Source organism: Drosophila willistoni, chromosome 3R, assembly GCF_018902025.1.
Source record: "Drosophila willistoni isolate 14030-0811.24 chromosome 3R, UCI_dwil_1.1, whole genome shotgun sequence".
NCBI classification, from domain to species: Eukaryota; Metazoa; Arthropoda; class Insecta; order Diptera; family Drosophilidae; genus Drosophila; species Drosophila willistoni.
In genome coordinates, this window is record NC_061086.1 from 10,529,938 (window position 1) to 10,542,292 (window position 12,355).

The window sequence follows — 12,355 nt, forward strand, 5'->3', positions numbered from 1 at the left end:
GTAACATAGCCGCATTTTTTCTACCTCACCGACACACAAATACTTCTTCTCTTCCTCTCGTCAACTCACCGCTACAGTTCACTAACACGCATATTATTCCTCTTCCCATGACATACACTTCCAATCTATTATCTCTTTCTCTCACGTCCTCAGCTCCATTTTACCGCTGCAGCACTCTCACTGCAGTGAGTGCACTGCACTCAAAAGCACGTTCTCAAATTGCTAGTGAATGTCAGAGAGCTTGAATGAATATGTAAAAAAGAGAGAGAGAAGAGTTTTGGCGCATAATCCCACTCAGCGACCAAATGATCAAAAGCGAGAGAGAGTGACAGAGCTCTCGCTCTATGACGGTATAAAAGAAGCTGCAGCTGAGGGGCGCATCAGTGCGCGGGGCTGCTTTCTTTTAGCGGATCAGATCGATGAGATACTGGGTAGGTTAATTATTATTTTATTTCTATTACTATTAATTTATTAGCTGCTGATAATTATACCATACACCCATAGGGTGAAATGGTATATTAAAGTCGCCAAAATGTATGTAACAGGCAGAAGGAAGCATCTCCGACCCCACAAAGTATATATATTCTTGATCAGGATCAAAAACCGAGTCGATCTAGCCATGTCCGTCTGCCCGTCCGTCCGTCCGTCCGTCCGTCCGTCCGTATGAACACCTAGATCTCGGAGACTATAAGAGCTAGAGCCACCAAATTTGGTATGCAGTCTCGTGTAGTATGTACGCTTATCGAGTTTGTTTCAAATTTTTGCCACGCCCCCTTCCGCCCCCGGAATTTACAAAAAACCGATTTTCTTAAAAAGTATAACAGATAGAAACATCAAATTTGGTTTGTATACTCGTTTAGTTAGCGCGCAAAAAATAATTGTTCCATCTTTTTGCCACGGCCCCTTCCGCCCCCACAATTTACAAAAAACAGATTTCTTAAAAACTATTGCAGCTACCGACATTAAATTTGGTATGTAAGCTAGCCTAACAGACGCGCAGACATTGACTATTTAATCATTTTGCCACGCCCATTTCCGCCCCCGAAAATTAAACAAAACTGATTTTCTTGAAAACTAACAAAGCTAAAGTCACCAAATTTAGTATGTATATTGGCTTAGTATGCGCGCAGAATACATATATTTTAATATGTTGCCACACCCACTTCCGCCTCCATAATTTAGAAAAAACCTATTGGCTCTTGCAATTTTTTGACCATCGCGATCAAATTCGGCAGACTAATTTATCTTATCTATTTCTACCAAACTACCAAATTTTATTGAAATCGGACTAGAAACATGCAAAATATCCGTACGAACGTATTTTGCTACGCGATGCATAAGGGCAGAATTGGCCGTTGGCTAGTGGCGGCGCTAGAGTGCTCATATGTTTGTAGAGTGAGCGAGATAGCATATTGTATGAGGCATGTTAAAACAATTTAATAGACATACATTTGGTTTTCGAAATTTTAAATATTTGTTTCACCTGGTGTATGGTATACCCAAGTCGGCGAGACGACTTACTTACTTCATTTTCTGTTTATTTTCTTTCAGAAATTAATTTATTGATAGTCGTAAAACTTATGGGACCAACTGCAGCTTGGTTCCATTAGTTGCTAACTGCAGTTGCATTGTATTAATCCAGTAGCTAATCGTAGAGAATGATCTTCTAGTGGGCAAGCTAATAACTTTATAATCAATAAAACGTTCTTTCCAGGCCAAGTCTCTTTTAAATTGTGAAATTAATCCCTTGATCCACTACTGCGGCATTACTAGACTTTAACTAGAAGTCTTGACTATAAAATGGTGTCAAAGAACTGCTTATTTGTTACAGTTTGAGCCGCCAAACTGAATACCTTCCTGTTTACTCTGATTGGACCGCAACCTTTCCAATCATTGATTCACCTTTGTCAATCTTCGGTTGTTTCTGCCTCAGTTGTTGCATCTGGTTACCGCCCATCTGGCAAATGAATTCTTCAATGTCTCTTAAGGCTTTTGTTTATGAAGCCAAAAAAACAGAAGAAAAAAAACGAAAAGGGAAATGTCGGTTGTCGGCAATTAAAACATTTTATGTCCTGCACACGCGCCTCTTTCCTTTAGCCTCTCCCTCATCACTGTCACCGTGTCTTTGTCTTTTTGTGCAACACTTTAAAGCTAACTGACGCATATCCTTGACGCCCACGGCTTCATTGTCATATTACTGCTCCTTTTACCCCAAGCTTTTATTTCTTTTCGTTTTTTTTGTGGGTTTTTTGTTTTTGTTGTTCTTGCTTTTTGTCATTTTCAGTTAATTGTGATTTTGTTTACTGACGACAACGCCAAGCCCGCTTCCCTCTGTCTCAGCCCTGATTTTTTTTAGGCGCTTGTCAGGGCTTTGTTTGTGTTTCTACTTTGTCTGCAACCCTGGCGCATATTTACTTTAATTCTGTTTCTTTCGTTTTTCTACCGATTTATTCTTTTTTTCCCATTCTTTTGCAACGCGTTTTTCATGGCGCTTCATTCGCGAGTTTTCCTTCACTCTGACCTTTTTTCTTTGCTTGCTTGTTTTTTTTGTAGATGGCCAAGAGGAGAGGGAGGCCAAAACTTTTTCATTACGTTTTTTATCTGCTTGGCTTGCGCACAATTAAGCCTGTGAAATGTTTTGTGAGACAAAGACGACACTGGCAGCCAGGACCCAAATCCCAACCCTAGAGACACGAAAAGCAACACCCTTTTTTCCAACTTTGAGCACATTTTCGCGGCAGCCCGAAAAGAAAATCTCACGAAAACGAAAATAAGGCAAATGGCAACAAGAAAATGTTTTAAGCATATATTTGCCTGTTGCCTTAAACGCTTTGTCTGGCTTAATGAAAACAAATTTAATTTTTGGCAACCAACCAACAGAGCTAATAAATATTTATTATGCTTTAAAATGGTAGCGAACGGACGGAGTTAAATCAAGGGATGAGAATCAGGATGTCCATGGGGGTCGAAGCTATGGCCAGAGCCAGCATGGAATGGCAATGACAGATATGCCCGGCCAATGCGGTTATTGGTCAAAACCTGACAGCTGTGAATGCAATTTCAAAGATATGAAATGTTGGAGCACAAACCTCTAACCACAATCACTCCTAGTTATTACCCATGAAAGGGCACTTAATGGTCTGAAAATATTTTGCAATCAATCAAACAATTACCTCACATAAATGTGGTTTCTAAATAAGTGACAATGCAAATTAAGTGATTAAATTGAATTGCAACCTATCTTTAAACTTTAAACGGAGTCAAATGTCCACGTAATATTAAGTTAATTGGAAAATGGGTCTATAGCAAGTATTCTATTGGATTTAGTTTTCTTAAATTAGTTTCCTTTCTATCATACAATATGTAAATCACGATTGGATACCTCAATTACAATTTTTGCACTATAATTTTATGTATGGATACAAAGTGGCAGCAATTTAAAATACACTTCAATTCAAACCAAATCATTTGGCCATGTATGTATGTATATCGGACATTCTGGACTCTGGGCCATTCCATTCATAACTGCGGCTCAGTAATGTTGCAGAAATAGGAGAAGAAGTTGTAAAAGAAGAATTGCTCGCATTGGAAATGCGGTAAATTACAGTTAACGATTTTGTAGCACAGCAATTTGCTTTATCTACAGATTTCTATCTATGGTTTGTAAATGTATTTCCACGTAGCTTCATCGCCCCCATCGTCGACGTCGTCGTCCTAGTCGTCGTCGTCGTCGTCCTAGTCGTTTATTTGCGGTTTGTTTTTGCACGCCAGACCGTGGCACCACTTCATACCACCTAGTAGCCCATTCTCTGACCTGGTCTATTGGCTAGTATCCTAGGCCAGGCCATTGTGGTCAGGCATGCCCAAGCTCCTTTGTGGGTGGATGTAAGTGTGTGTGTGTGTGTGTACGGTGTTGTGGAAACACCATAAAGGTGTTGAAATAACTGCCACAAAAGTTCGTTCCGTTCTTTTTCCTTTCGTGCTAGTACCTCAATTGTTAAGGGCTTTTATGGCCATTGTATTGTGGGCGCAATGTAAATTCCTAGCAAATAATTATGTCGCAGTCCAGAGAGTATACATACATGTATGTATATAGGTGGAATATAAAGCTAAACAAAGTACATATACGTTCATATGTATATATGGTCAGTCCGTTTTACCTGACAATCCAACTTTTTCGCTTGCCACTTTTGCCTGTAAAAGTTTTAGCCAAAAAAAAAGGTTGTCATGTATCCTACATACTTTGCTAAAACTTTCCTATGTCTAATTAGCAAACTACAACCTGAACAACTAATTTATATAAAAGTCACTGAGGTATGGCAATCAAATAATAGCAGAAAAAGAAACTTTTAATTTGCCAACGCCCTGGCAACACACGCAAACATAGTAAAAGCAGAAAAAAAAACCAATTAAAGCAATGCATAAAAGTGACAAAAAACTAAAACGACTAACACGTCAAATGTTACCCTGCTATACCATAATTATTTTGTTAATATTGAACGTCCTACATCAACTATAAATTTCTCAAACTACAAATCCAAAATCTATAGTGGAATCCGCATTTTCAATCGAAACGATCGACAAAGCACAAAATATGCTTCAGGAAACGTTTCAAATTCATCAAATTGATATCAGAGCCCAGGGTATAAACTCTGCCTGGACTGAAAATATAAAAAGTATAGCTATTCATCGTTCGTTGCACTTTCGAGTGCCTAGGGGCCATTGTTAGCGATTTCATTTGCTTGATTTTAGTTTTCATCGAGTGTCAGGTTCTCTAAATGTGACTGCAATTCGTCTTTATTTTTCTTTTTTAGTTTTTTTGTTCGTTCGTTTGGTTTTTTTTGACTAATGATCGCGTGCCAATGTTGTAATGGCAAACTGCCATTTGGACAATCAGCTCAGTGGGCCAACACTTTACGCACGTAACTGCCCTGGGACCAGGAGGCTAATAAATGAATTCGGATTCGGCAAAACAAAAAAATTGTCACCAACAGCAGCCGAGCCGAGTTAAGCCTAACTCAAGCTATTTTTAAAGCTTAATGATAATGACCAAACGGGGTCCTAATTGCTTTTTTTCTTTCCATATTTTTTTTGCCAGCTTGCTTATGGCTCAAGCCAAGGTCTTTCGTTGCGAACTAAGCTCAAAATTAATGATTGCATTTTTTTTCTATTTTTTTTTTTCCTTTTTGTGAACCTCAAAAACGATGCAGTACTTTGCGCACATTACCGCTTCTTCTAGAAACTTTGTAATATGCTTATTAAATTTAATTTTCCTTTCTTGTTATTTTTTTTCCATTTTACTTTTCTTTATGAAGTGCTGAAAAGTGCTGAAAAGTTTCTTTTTAATACATACATATATACGTATATTTGTTTTTGTTATTTGGTCCTAGGGAAAATTTAATGGTTAAGTAGCCGCAAACGAAGTTTTTAATGAAAATAAATCATGCGCATACTTGGTTGCCTACGAAGCCAGAGACAAGGATTTTCCCAGAAGAAAAATGAGGTAAGGGAGTAGCTTATCGCCCATGGCTCTAGGGCCGAGACTAGTACTGGGTCAGCACAATATGCGCCATTGCCACGCAAACTTAGACCAACAAAAATTTATGGACTTTGTCGTCGACTTCATTGACACTTGAAATAAATCAGCGTCTCATGGCTTTTGAGTTGCAATTAAATACAGTTGGAAATGAGACCCGATCACGAAGTCATTTGGTCAGATTTAAAGCACCCCAAGGACATTTTCAATATAAATACCAATGCATTTCTCATAGAATTACAAGCCACATTTCAACTAAATGCTACAGGCCACAGGTGTTCATTTAATTAATTTGCATAAATCAAAATCGGAATACATGCACACACAAATATATATGTATGTATTTATGCATCTACAGGATTGGCTCGTTTAGTTAGCCTTTGCCAAAAATGCATTTAAAGGATAATAAATTTAAATCCACTTATTATACAAAAATTGTTTACACTAATTAAATGAAAAGACAATATCCATTCCTACATACACACACACACACACTTGCATAAGCTGTGGTCTGTTGGTATACACTACGTATACGTAATGTCAATTACATGAAAGGCTTATACGATTATTTGTGTATGGTTAATAAATTTGAAAGCTCTAAAGCTATTAAATTAAATATATTTCAATGCATGAAAACTTAATTTAAAAAAGTGTGGGTAAAATATTTTGGAAAAAAGTTTTGCGTTACTAAATTCTGATTCAATGTCATTTGTATATCATACAAGGCATGAGTCATAATGTGTTAATTTATAGTTTTAAGTTGCTCATTAAATTTTATCAACATAGTCTTCAAAACGGCTAAAAACAACATAGACACACTTTTAAAAATTTCAAAAGTTAAAAATAAGTTTTTGGACTTAGAAAAAGTTGGAAGTTTAGTACGTTTTAAAAAATCTAATTACGAGAAACATTTATTTTATTATATACTACGAAAGAAAGGGAATAGTTTAATATTTTTAGCAAATATTATACAAAACTGCCTAAATATATTTCCCTCCTTTTTCTTTTCCATTCAATGACCAAAATATAACTGGAGAAAATCAAGAGACCTCAAATAAAACTTGGCCAATTGTAGAAGGATTTGCAAGTTTCGCATTTTCTTTTGAAGCTGTGAATATAAATTTCAGATGGTCTGCAACAAATATAAACAAATTGGCATTTCAAAATAAATCAATTTCTATAGATAATCATCTATAGCTCTCTTCGCTTATTAAGCTCATTGCTGTATATTTTGAAATCCATTCATTATACTTTGATATATGAATATATTCACAAACAAGTCAAAGTCTAATTGCCATTTCGTTTGTTAAACATTGTCCGACCAACTCAAACTCAACTGTCTGCAAAATTTTGCACAAAATAAATTGCGCAAAAAACAAATAAATAATGTACCCAACCTACCTACAAATCGAGAATGTGTGTGTATAACTAAGAATAACACAGAGAGGGAGGAGGAAAGAAATGCAAATAATGCCGTATTCTTTGCCTGCTAAATCACTTTGAGTTATTGTATTTAGCCTTCAACATGGCCCCGACCAGGTAAAAAATAAAATAAATATTTTAAAGCCACCTACACGCACACATACACAGAAATACAATCGTACATGAGAGAAAGGTGTCTAACGGGCACGCACTTTGGCGATGATTGATATGGCTGTCGTGTAGGGGGCGTGTGAAAAGGAGGACCAGTCGAAAAAACTTTGCCACACCTTCCCCACTTCATCCAAAAATCCAATGCCAACACACTCAAACACACACACACACACACACACACACGTCGAGTGTCAAAGTTTTCTTTTTTGTTTGCTTTCGTTGTACGTGTTTTTTTTTTCTTTTGCTGCCGCTCTAAGCGCATTTGATGAATTGTTAAAAGAAAATCGCGCGTATGTGTAAACATTTGGTCTATGCCGAGGATAGCACAAAGAGATGTGAGGCATGTTGTTGGCAGAAGGAAATGTGTGGCTAACGTTCGAAGCATGCCGCTCGAGAAACAAATGACGGAGAACTCCAAAAGCTTCAGCTCTCCCGATGACGATGCTGATGACTTGGGAAAGTGCTAGTTGAAAATAATTTATAAGAATCACTTAGGAATACCCTTTTAGAGTAAAAAAATGTATACATGTAATTGATTTGGCATTTGATATATAAGTCAACTGAAATTTTTTACTTAACGAAATTAACATTTTAAATATTGAAACAAAAGTCTATTCTGTAAGGTAAATTCTGTTAATCCCATAACGAATACTACAAGGCAAGCCATTTACCAAAAAGGTTTTTCGATAATTATTACAAATTTGGTAATTATAAAATATGAATTAAGATACATAGTTTATTAACTTATATTGTAGATCAATAAATATGAATTATTCGTCATCAATTAAACAAAGTTTCACTTCTTTAACCAATGACAATGAAACGTATGGGACACTAATTCTTATGGAAGCTAAGCCAGAAACATATTCAGGTCAAAAAATGGATCTAGATTCTAGCCAATCAGCTCACATAGTAATCTCACAAACATCCGATTTAATTAATCGCCAAAAAAGTCAAAGAAGATCACTGCGAAGTTTGGTGACTATGGGACCGATTGGACCTAAATATTCAGAGCATACACTCAAATCAATGGGCGATCAGAATGAGCTTGAACTGGAGTTATCGAATGCGAGTCAAGAAGAACGAACATCTAAACCAGAAGCACATAAAGAAATAACCATAGTTGATAAAGACTTAACTAATAACATACATCGACTTACCCAATTGTTAGTAAACAAAATGGAGCCCACGGGCGAAAATGATCTTCAGCTTTTGAAGCTATTTGGAAAGGAGCGAAAAAAGTACAAGTCTTTGATATTGTCTTTGAACAAACAGACGGATGAGCATGAGGCTCGATCGTATTTATCACTCATAAATCATAATTACGATGGTATTATGAAAGATCTGGATCGAGAAAATCGTCGTAAAAAGCTAATGAGTGATTCCGCCAAATCGAGTATGATATATCGCGATGACAACTTACAAGATGACAATGGTGAATATGAATTAAGGAATGATTTGAATGAAGAATATATTGAACTATTGCGAGCCAAGTGGTCGCTTTATTTCGCTCAAATGGCAAAGACTCCAATTGAGCAGAAACTCGAGAATCAGCGCAAACAAAAAGAAGCTGAATTGACCGCTCTGAGGGCAGAACGCAAAAGAATTCGCCTTGAGAAGCAACATAAGATGAAGCAACATCATCCCAGACCCATTACACAATTGTATACAGCACCACGTCTCACCCATCGTATGCGTCAGGTGATCGAGGAAAGGGCAAATGCTGCCAAAGCTCGGGTACAGTCTCTCAATTCAACAAATGCCCAAGTGGATGACAGTAAAACGACATTGGTTAAAGGTGTCATAAAAACTTCAATACCAATATCTCCATCTGAAAATTTATGTTTTGCTAATATTGTTCATGAGATGATGTCTAGAAATCGATGCTGCGATAAATCTCATTCAAAGTGATCCAAATGTATAAACTAGCCAAAGGTCAGTGAGATTGAATAGAAAAGAAAGCCTGTAATTTAAATGAAAATTGATTAGTTGTGAGATATTAAATGTATTTTTCTTTCCATTTTTGTGCTCGATTCAGGCAAACAGGATTATAAAGTCCATCTTATTCTCGCGAAAGTGTAGGCTCTGCATAACAAAAGTGGGTGGAAAACTTTGGGCAAGCTTTTCAGTTTTAATCTGTCTTAAACCTACACACACCCACGCACATGCTAACAAGGATCTATGTATGTATATATATATGTAAAGATATATGAATGTATGCGTACGTATGTATACGCTTATGGAAGCTGTCAAGCAATCGTCGTTGTATTTACTCTCTGGTTCTGCGTATAAGCCTAATCCCTGTCAATGAAGCCACATTTGGTGTGTGGCATTCACTCAGAAAAAGACACACAAACCCACGTATACCACACTCAACTGAACTGAACTTAACTCAACTCAACTCAACTCATCACATCAAATCATCAATCACATGCTTTGGTGATTCATTGATAAGCTTTTTCCCTTTTGCTTATGGCTCCTGTTGTTGACAGCGGGTGGGCTTCATGGCAATCATGTTAATAATGCCACAAGATGTTGGCTACACCCATTGGGCTGGGCCATTAAGCTCGGTATACCATGCATATACATACAAATATATATATATAAATAAAATTTGTATCTATATACTTATTATATACCAGTGAGTTTGTTTCTTAGCAATTAATTTAAAGGCATTGACTTTAAAGCAATATTAACGAAAACAACAACAAAAGCAAAATAAAAAACAGGTAAAAAACTTCTAATGCCACAAAAACACAAGAACTAAAAGCTAAAATAAATACGCGAGTCACGCAATTTGTTTATTTTGATTTTTGGAAAATCAATTTTCAATTTCTTGTTTATTTTTGATGTGGTTATCCGGCGGCCAGCAGCAGCCATGCTACGTGTAAACAAATGAAAATTTTTGCAGATGCCACAAACAGAAGAATCTCAAACCAACAAAAAAACAAAAAAATGAAGCATTTTTATGTTCTATACCCTTGCAAAAAGGTGTGTGATTGTTTGGCAGTTTTCCTGTTTCGTTTTTTGTCAATTAAATGTTGAATTGGATTTTGTCAGGGTTGTGAAAAGTTGACGTTAGTCAAACCAAAAATATTCTAAACAAATTTTATGAAAACTTTCAACCCAACATTTAAATTTGCAAGGGTATAAAAAAGTCACCATGCAAAAAACAATACACCAGTCCCTTTGATTTCGTTTCATTTTTTTTAGGCTTTTGTTTCGCTGAACAAAATGCAAACAAATATTTTATTGGTTCGTCTCTTGTTGTTGGTATTGTTGTGCCATTAATGTCACAAGTGTAATTGTTTTTTAATCGCATTGATAGCGCACTGAGTGAAGTTATTTCGAGTGTGTGTTAAAACCACTTGAACCAAAAACCGAAAAGAACTGTTCATAGGTCTGAAAATGACCCAAAAAAACAAGTTTGAATGTATTAAATGTGTGTGAGTGTTCGTGTGTGTGTGAAATGTTTAGAAAATCAAGGGGAAGTAGCTTTTTGTTTACGTTTACCATATCATCAATGAAATGATTTGATTGAAATTAAATACTACAATCCAAGACTGAATCATTGCAAATTACTTTTAAAATTATCTTAACTCACTATTTGTTTATTAGAAAAGTCCCTTCAAAGTTTTTATCGCATCTTTCCAAGATTGTATTTCATGTAGAATTATTTTTTGATAAAGCAAGACAGAAATATTTGCATTTAAAACTAATTTTTTATAAAGTTTTTTGTCATGTCTTAAACTTTTGCTAAAATTTTGCCTTTTTACTTTATATCTCGGCACTCTTAAGACAAAGTCATGTGTGTTTTGTAATGCATTATCTCAGTTTTGCCTCGAGCTTGCATAGAAAAAGAGAAAGAGATACTGGAAAACTGTAGGAACAGAAACATATCGACGTTTTTATCAGCCTGAAGCTTGGTTTTAATAAGCAGAAGCAAAAAGGATAAGGAAAGAATGCATGGACTGACAGGAGAGAAGAGAGACGGACTAAAGGACGCGTTTAAAACGTGCCACAAGCACTACACTGTGAGATTTGATAAAAGGAAGAAAAGACAAAAAGAAAGTCCATATAATATATGGAGAGAACCCCAAAGGCAAAGGCCAAGCAAAAGACGACTAAAAGCTATAAAATAATAATGAAGTCAATTTCAATGATGTTGTTAAAGGGGAAGCAAAACAACAGTAACGACAGCAACAACAACAACTCTTTCAGTATTTGTTGTAAAATTTATGTTGTTATTGTTATTATTGTTATTGCTTTTTATGTTGTTGTTGTTGTTTCTGTGGACAGCAAAAGAGCAAATATCAGAAACCAGAAAACAAACAAAAACCTCACGTCACATCATTTCCTGCAGCCATTTTCAGTCGCTGCCTTTGATTTTTCCTCTGCTTATTTAAACTTCACTGAACTGTATCAGCTGGACAAAAGTTGAAAATTTCATTTTTTGTTGTTTTTCTTATGGCAATTAGCCATGTTTTCCTCTTTGTTGTTATTACAATAAATGCCTTGCCCTTGCTTATGGCTGGAATAGTTTATTTAATGGCCACACACACATATGTAATTTATGTTAAGTAAAAGTAAACACTTTTAGCCATTATTGTGGTAATGGGTACAAAGCCAAGTCTGGCAACTAAAATGAAATAGAGAGTTGCCTTTGCTTTTAGAAACACGGCAAAAATTATGACCAGATGTTTTGCAATACAAAAGGCTAAAAGGTTCTTTATAACAGATATATAAAACTTCAAATATGTTAGAGGTTCATTTGGTTATTACAATAAAATAGTTGATGTATTTAAATCAAGTTATATTGATTATATAGTATCATGGTATCTGTACGATATCCATGAGCAAAGTTTGAAGTTTGATATTCCGTGTTTTTTAAGTCAAGTGAATTTCTTTGATAAGTTTTAAGATTTTTGTGAAGAATTCTAATGATGGTTACATGAAGTAAGTCTACATGAAGTAAGTGATTTCCATTTGAACAACTGCAACATCTAAAACATTAATATAATACATTATTCTATTTAATAGAAATATTTAAAAATTCTATTAGGTCAGCCAAGTGAAAGAGGCTTTGTAAAAGTATTTTGAGTATTCATTGAATTATAAATTGAAAGAAAATGCGTCTAATATCGATAACGTGAATATTTTGTTTGGGTGGGTGGGGGGTTTGGGGACTACTCACCTTTAAATCGGGCAAATCAAAATACTTTAAGT

General features: G+C 35.7%; 2 protein-coding genes across 10 annotated transcripts in view; one reads left to right on the forward strand and one right to left on the reverse strand.

The window, feature by feature from the left end:
- Positions 1–12,355, reverse strand: part of LOC6651409 (5-hydroxytryptamine receptor 1) — a 63,874-nt gene that overhangs the window by 29,701 nt on the left and 21,818 nt on the right. The window lies entirely within an intron of this gene.
- Positions 7,660–9,314, forward strand: LOC26528954. 7 transcript variants are annotated; one of them, XM_047011243.1, is made up of 3 exons: positions 7,660–7,833; positions 7,885–9,064; positions 9,168–9,314. In XM_047011243.1, the coding sequence occupies exon 2, from the start codon at positions 7,895–7,897 to the stop codon at positions 9,038–9,040; it is 1,146 nt and encodes a 381-aa protein (XP_046867199.1). In that variant the 5' UTR covers positions 7,660–7,833; positions 7,885–7,894; the 3' UTR covers positions 9,041–9,064; positions 9,168–9,314. The 7 variants fall into 7 exon arrangements, with proteins under 7 accessions (XP_046867199.1, XP_046867196.1, XP_015032152.2 ...); XM_047011240.1 differs by lacking the exon at positions 9,168–9,314 and having other exon boundaries at positions 7,661–7,833; positions 7,885–9,126; XM_015176666.3 differs by lacking the exon at positions 9,168–9,314 and having other exon boundaries at positions 7,661–7,833; positions 7,924–9,126.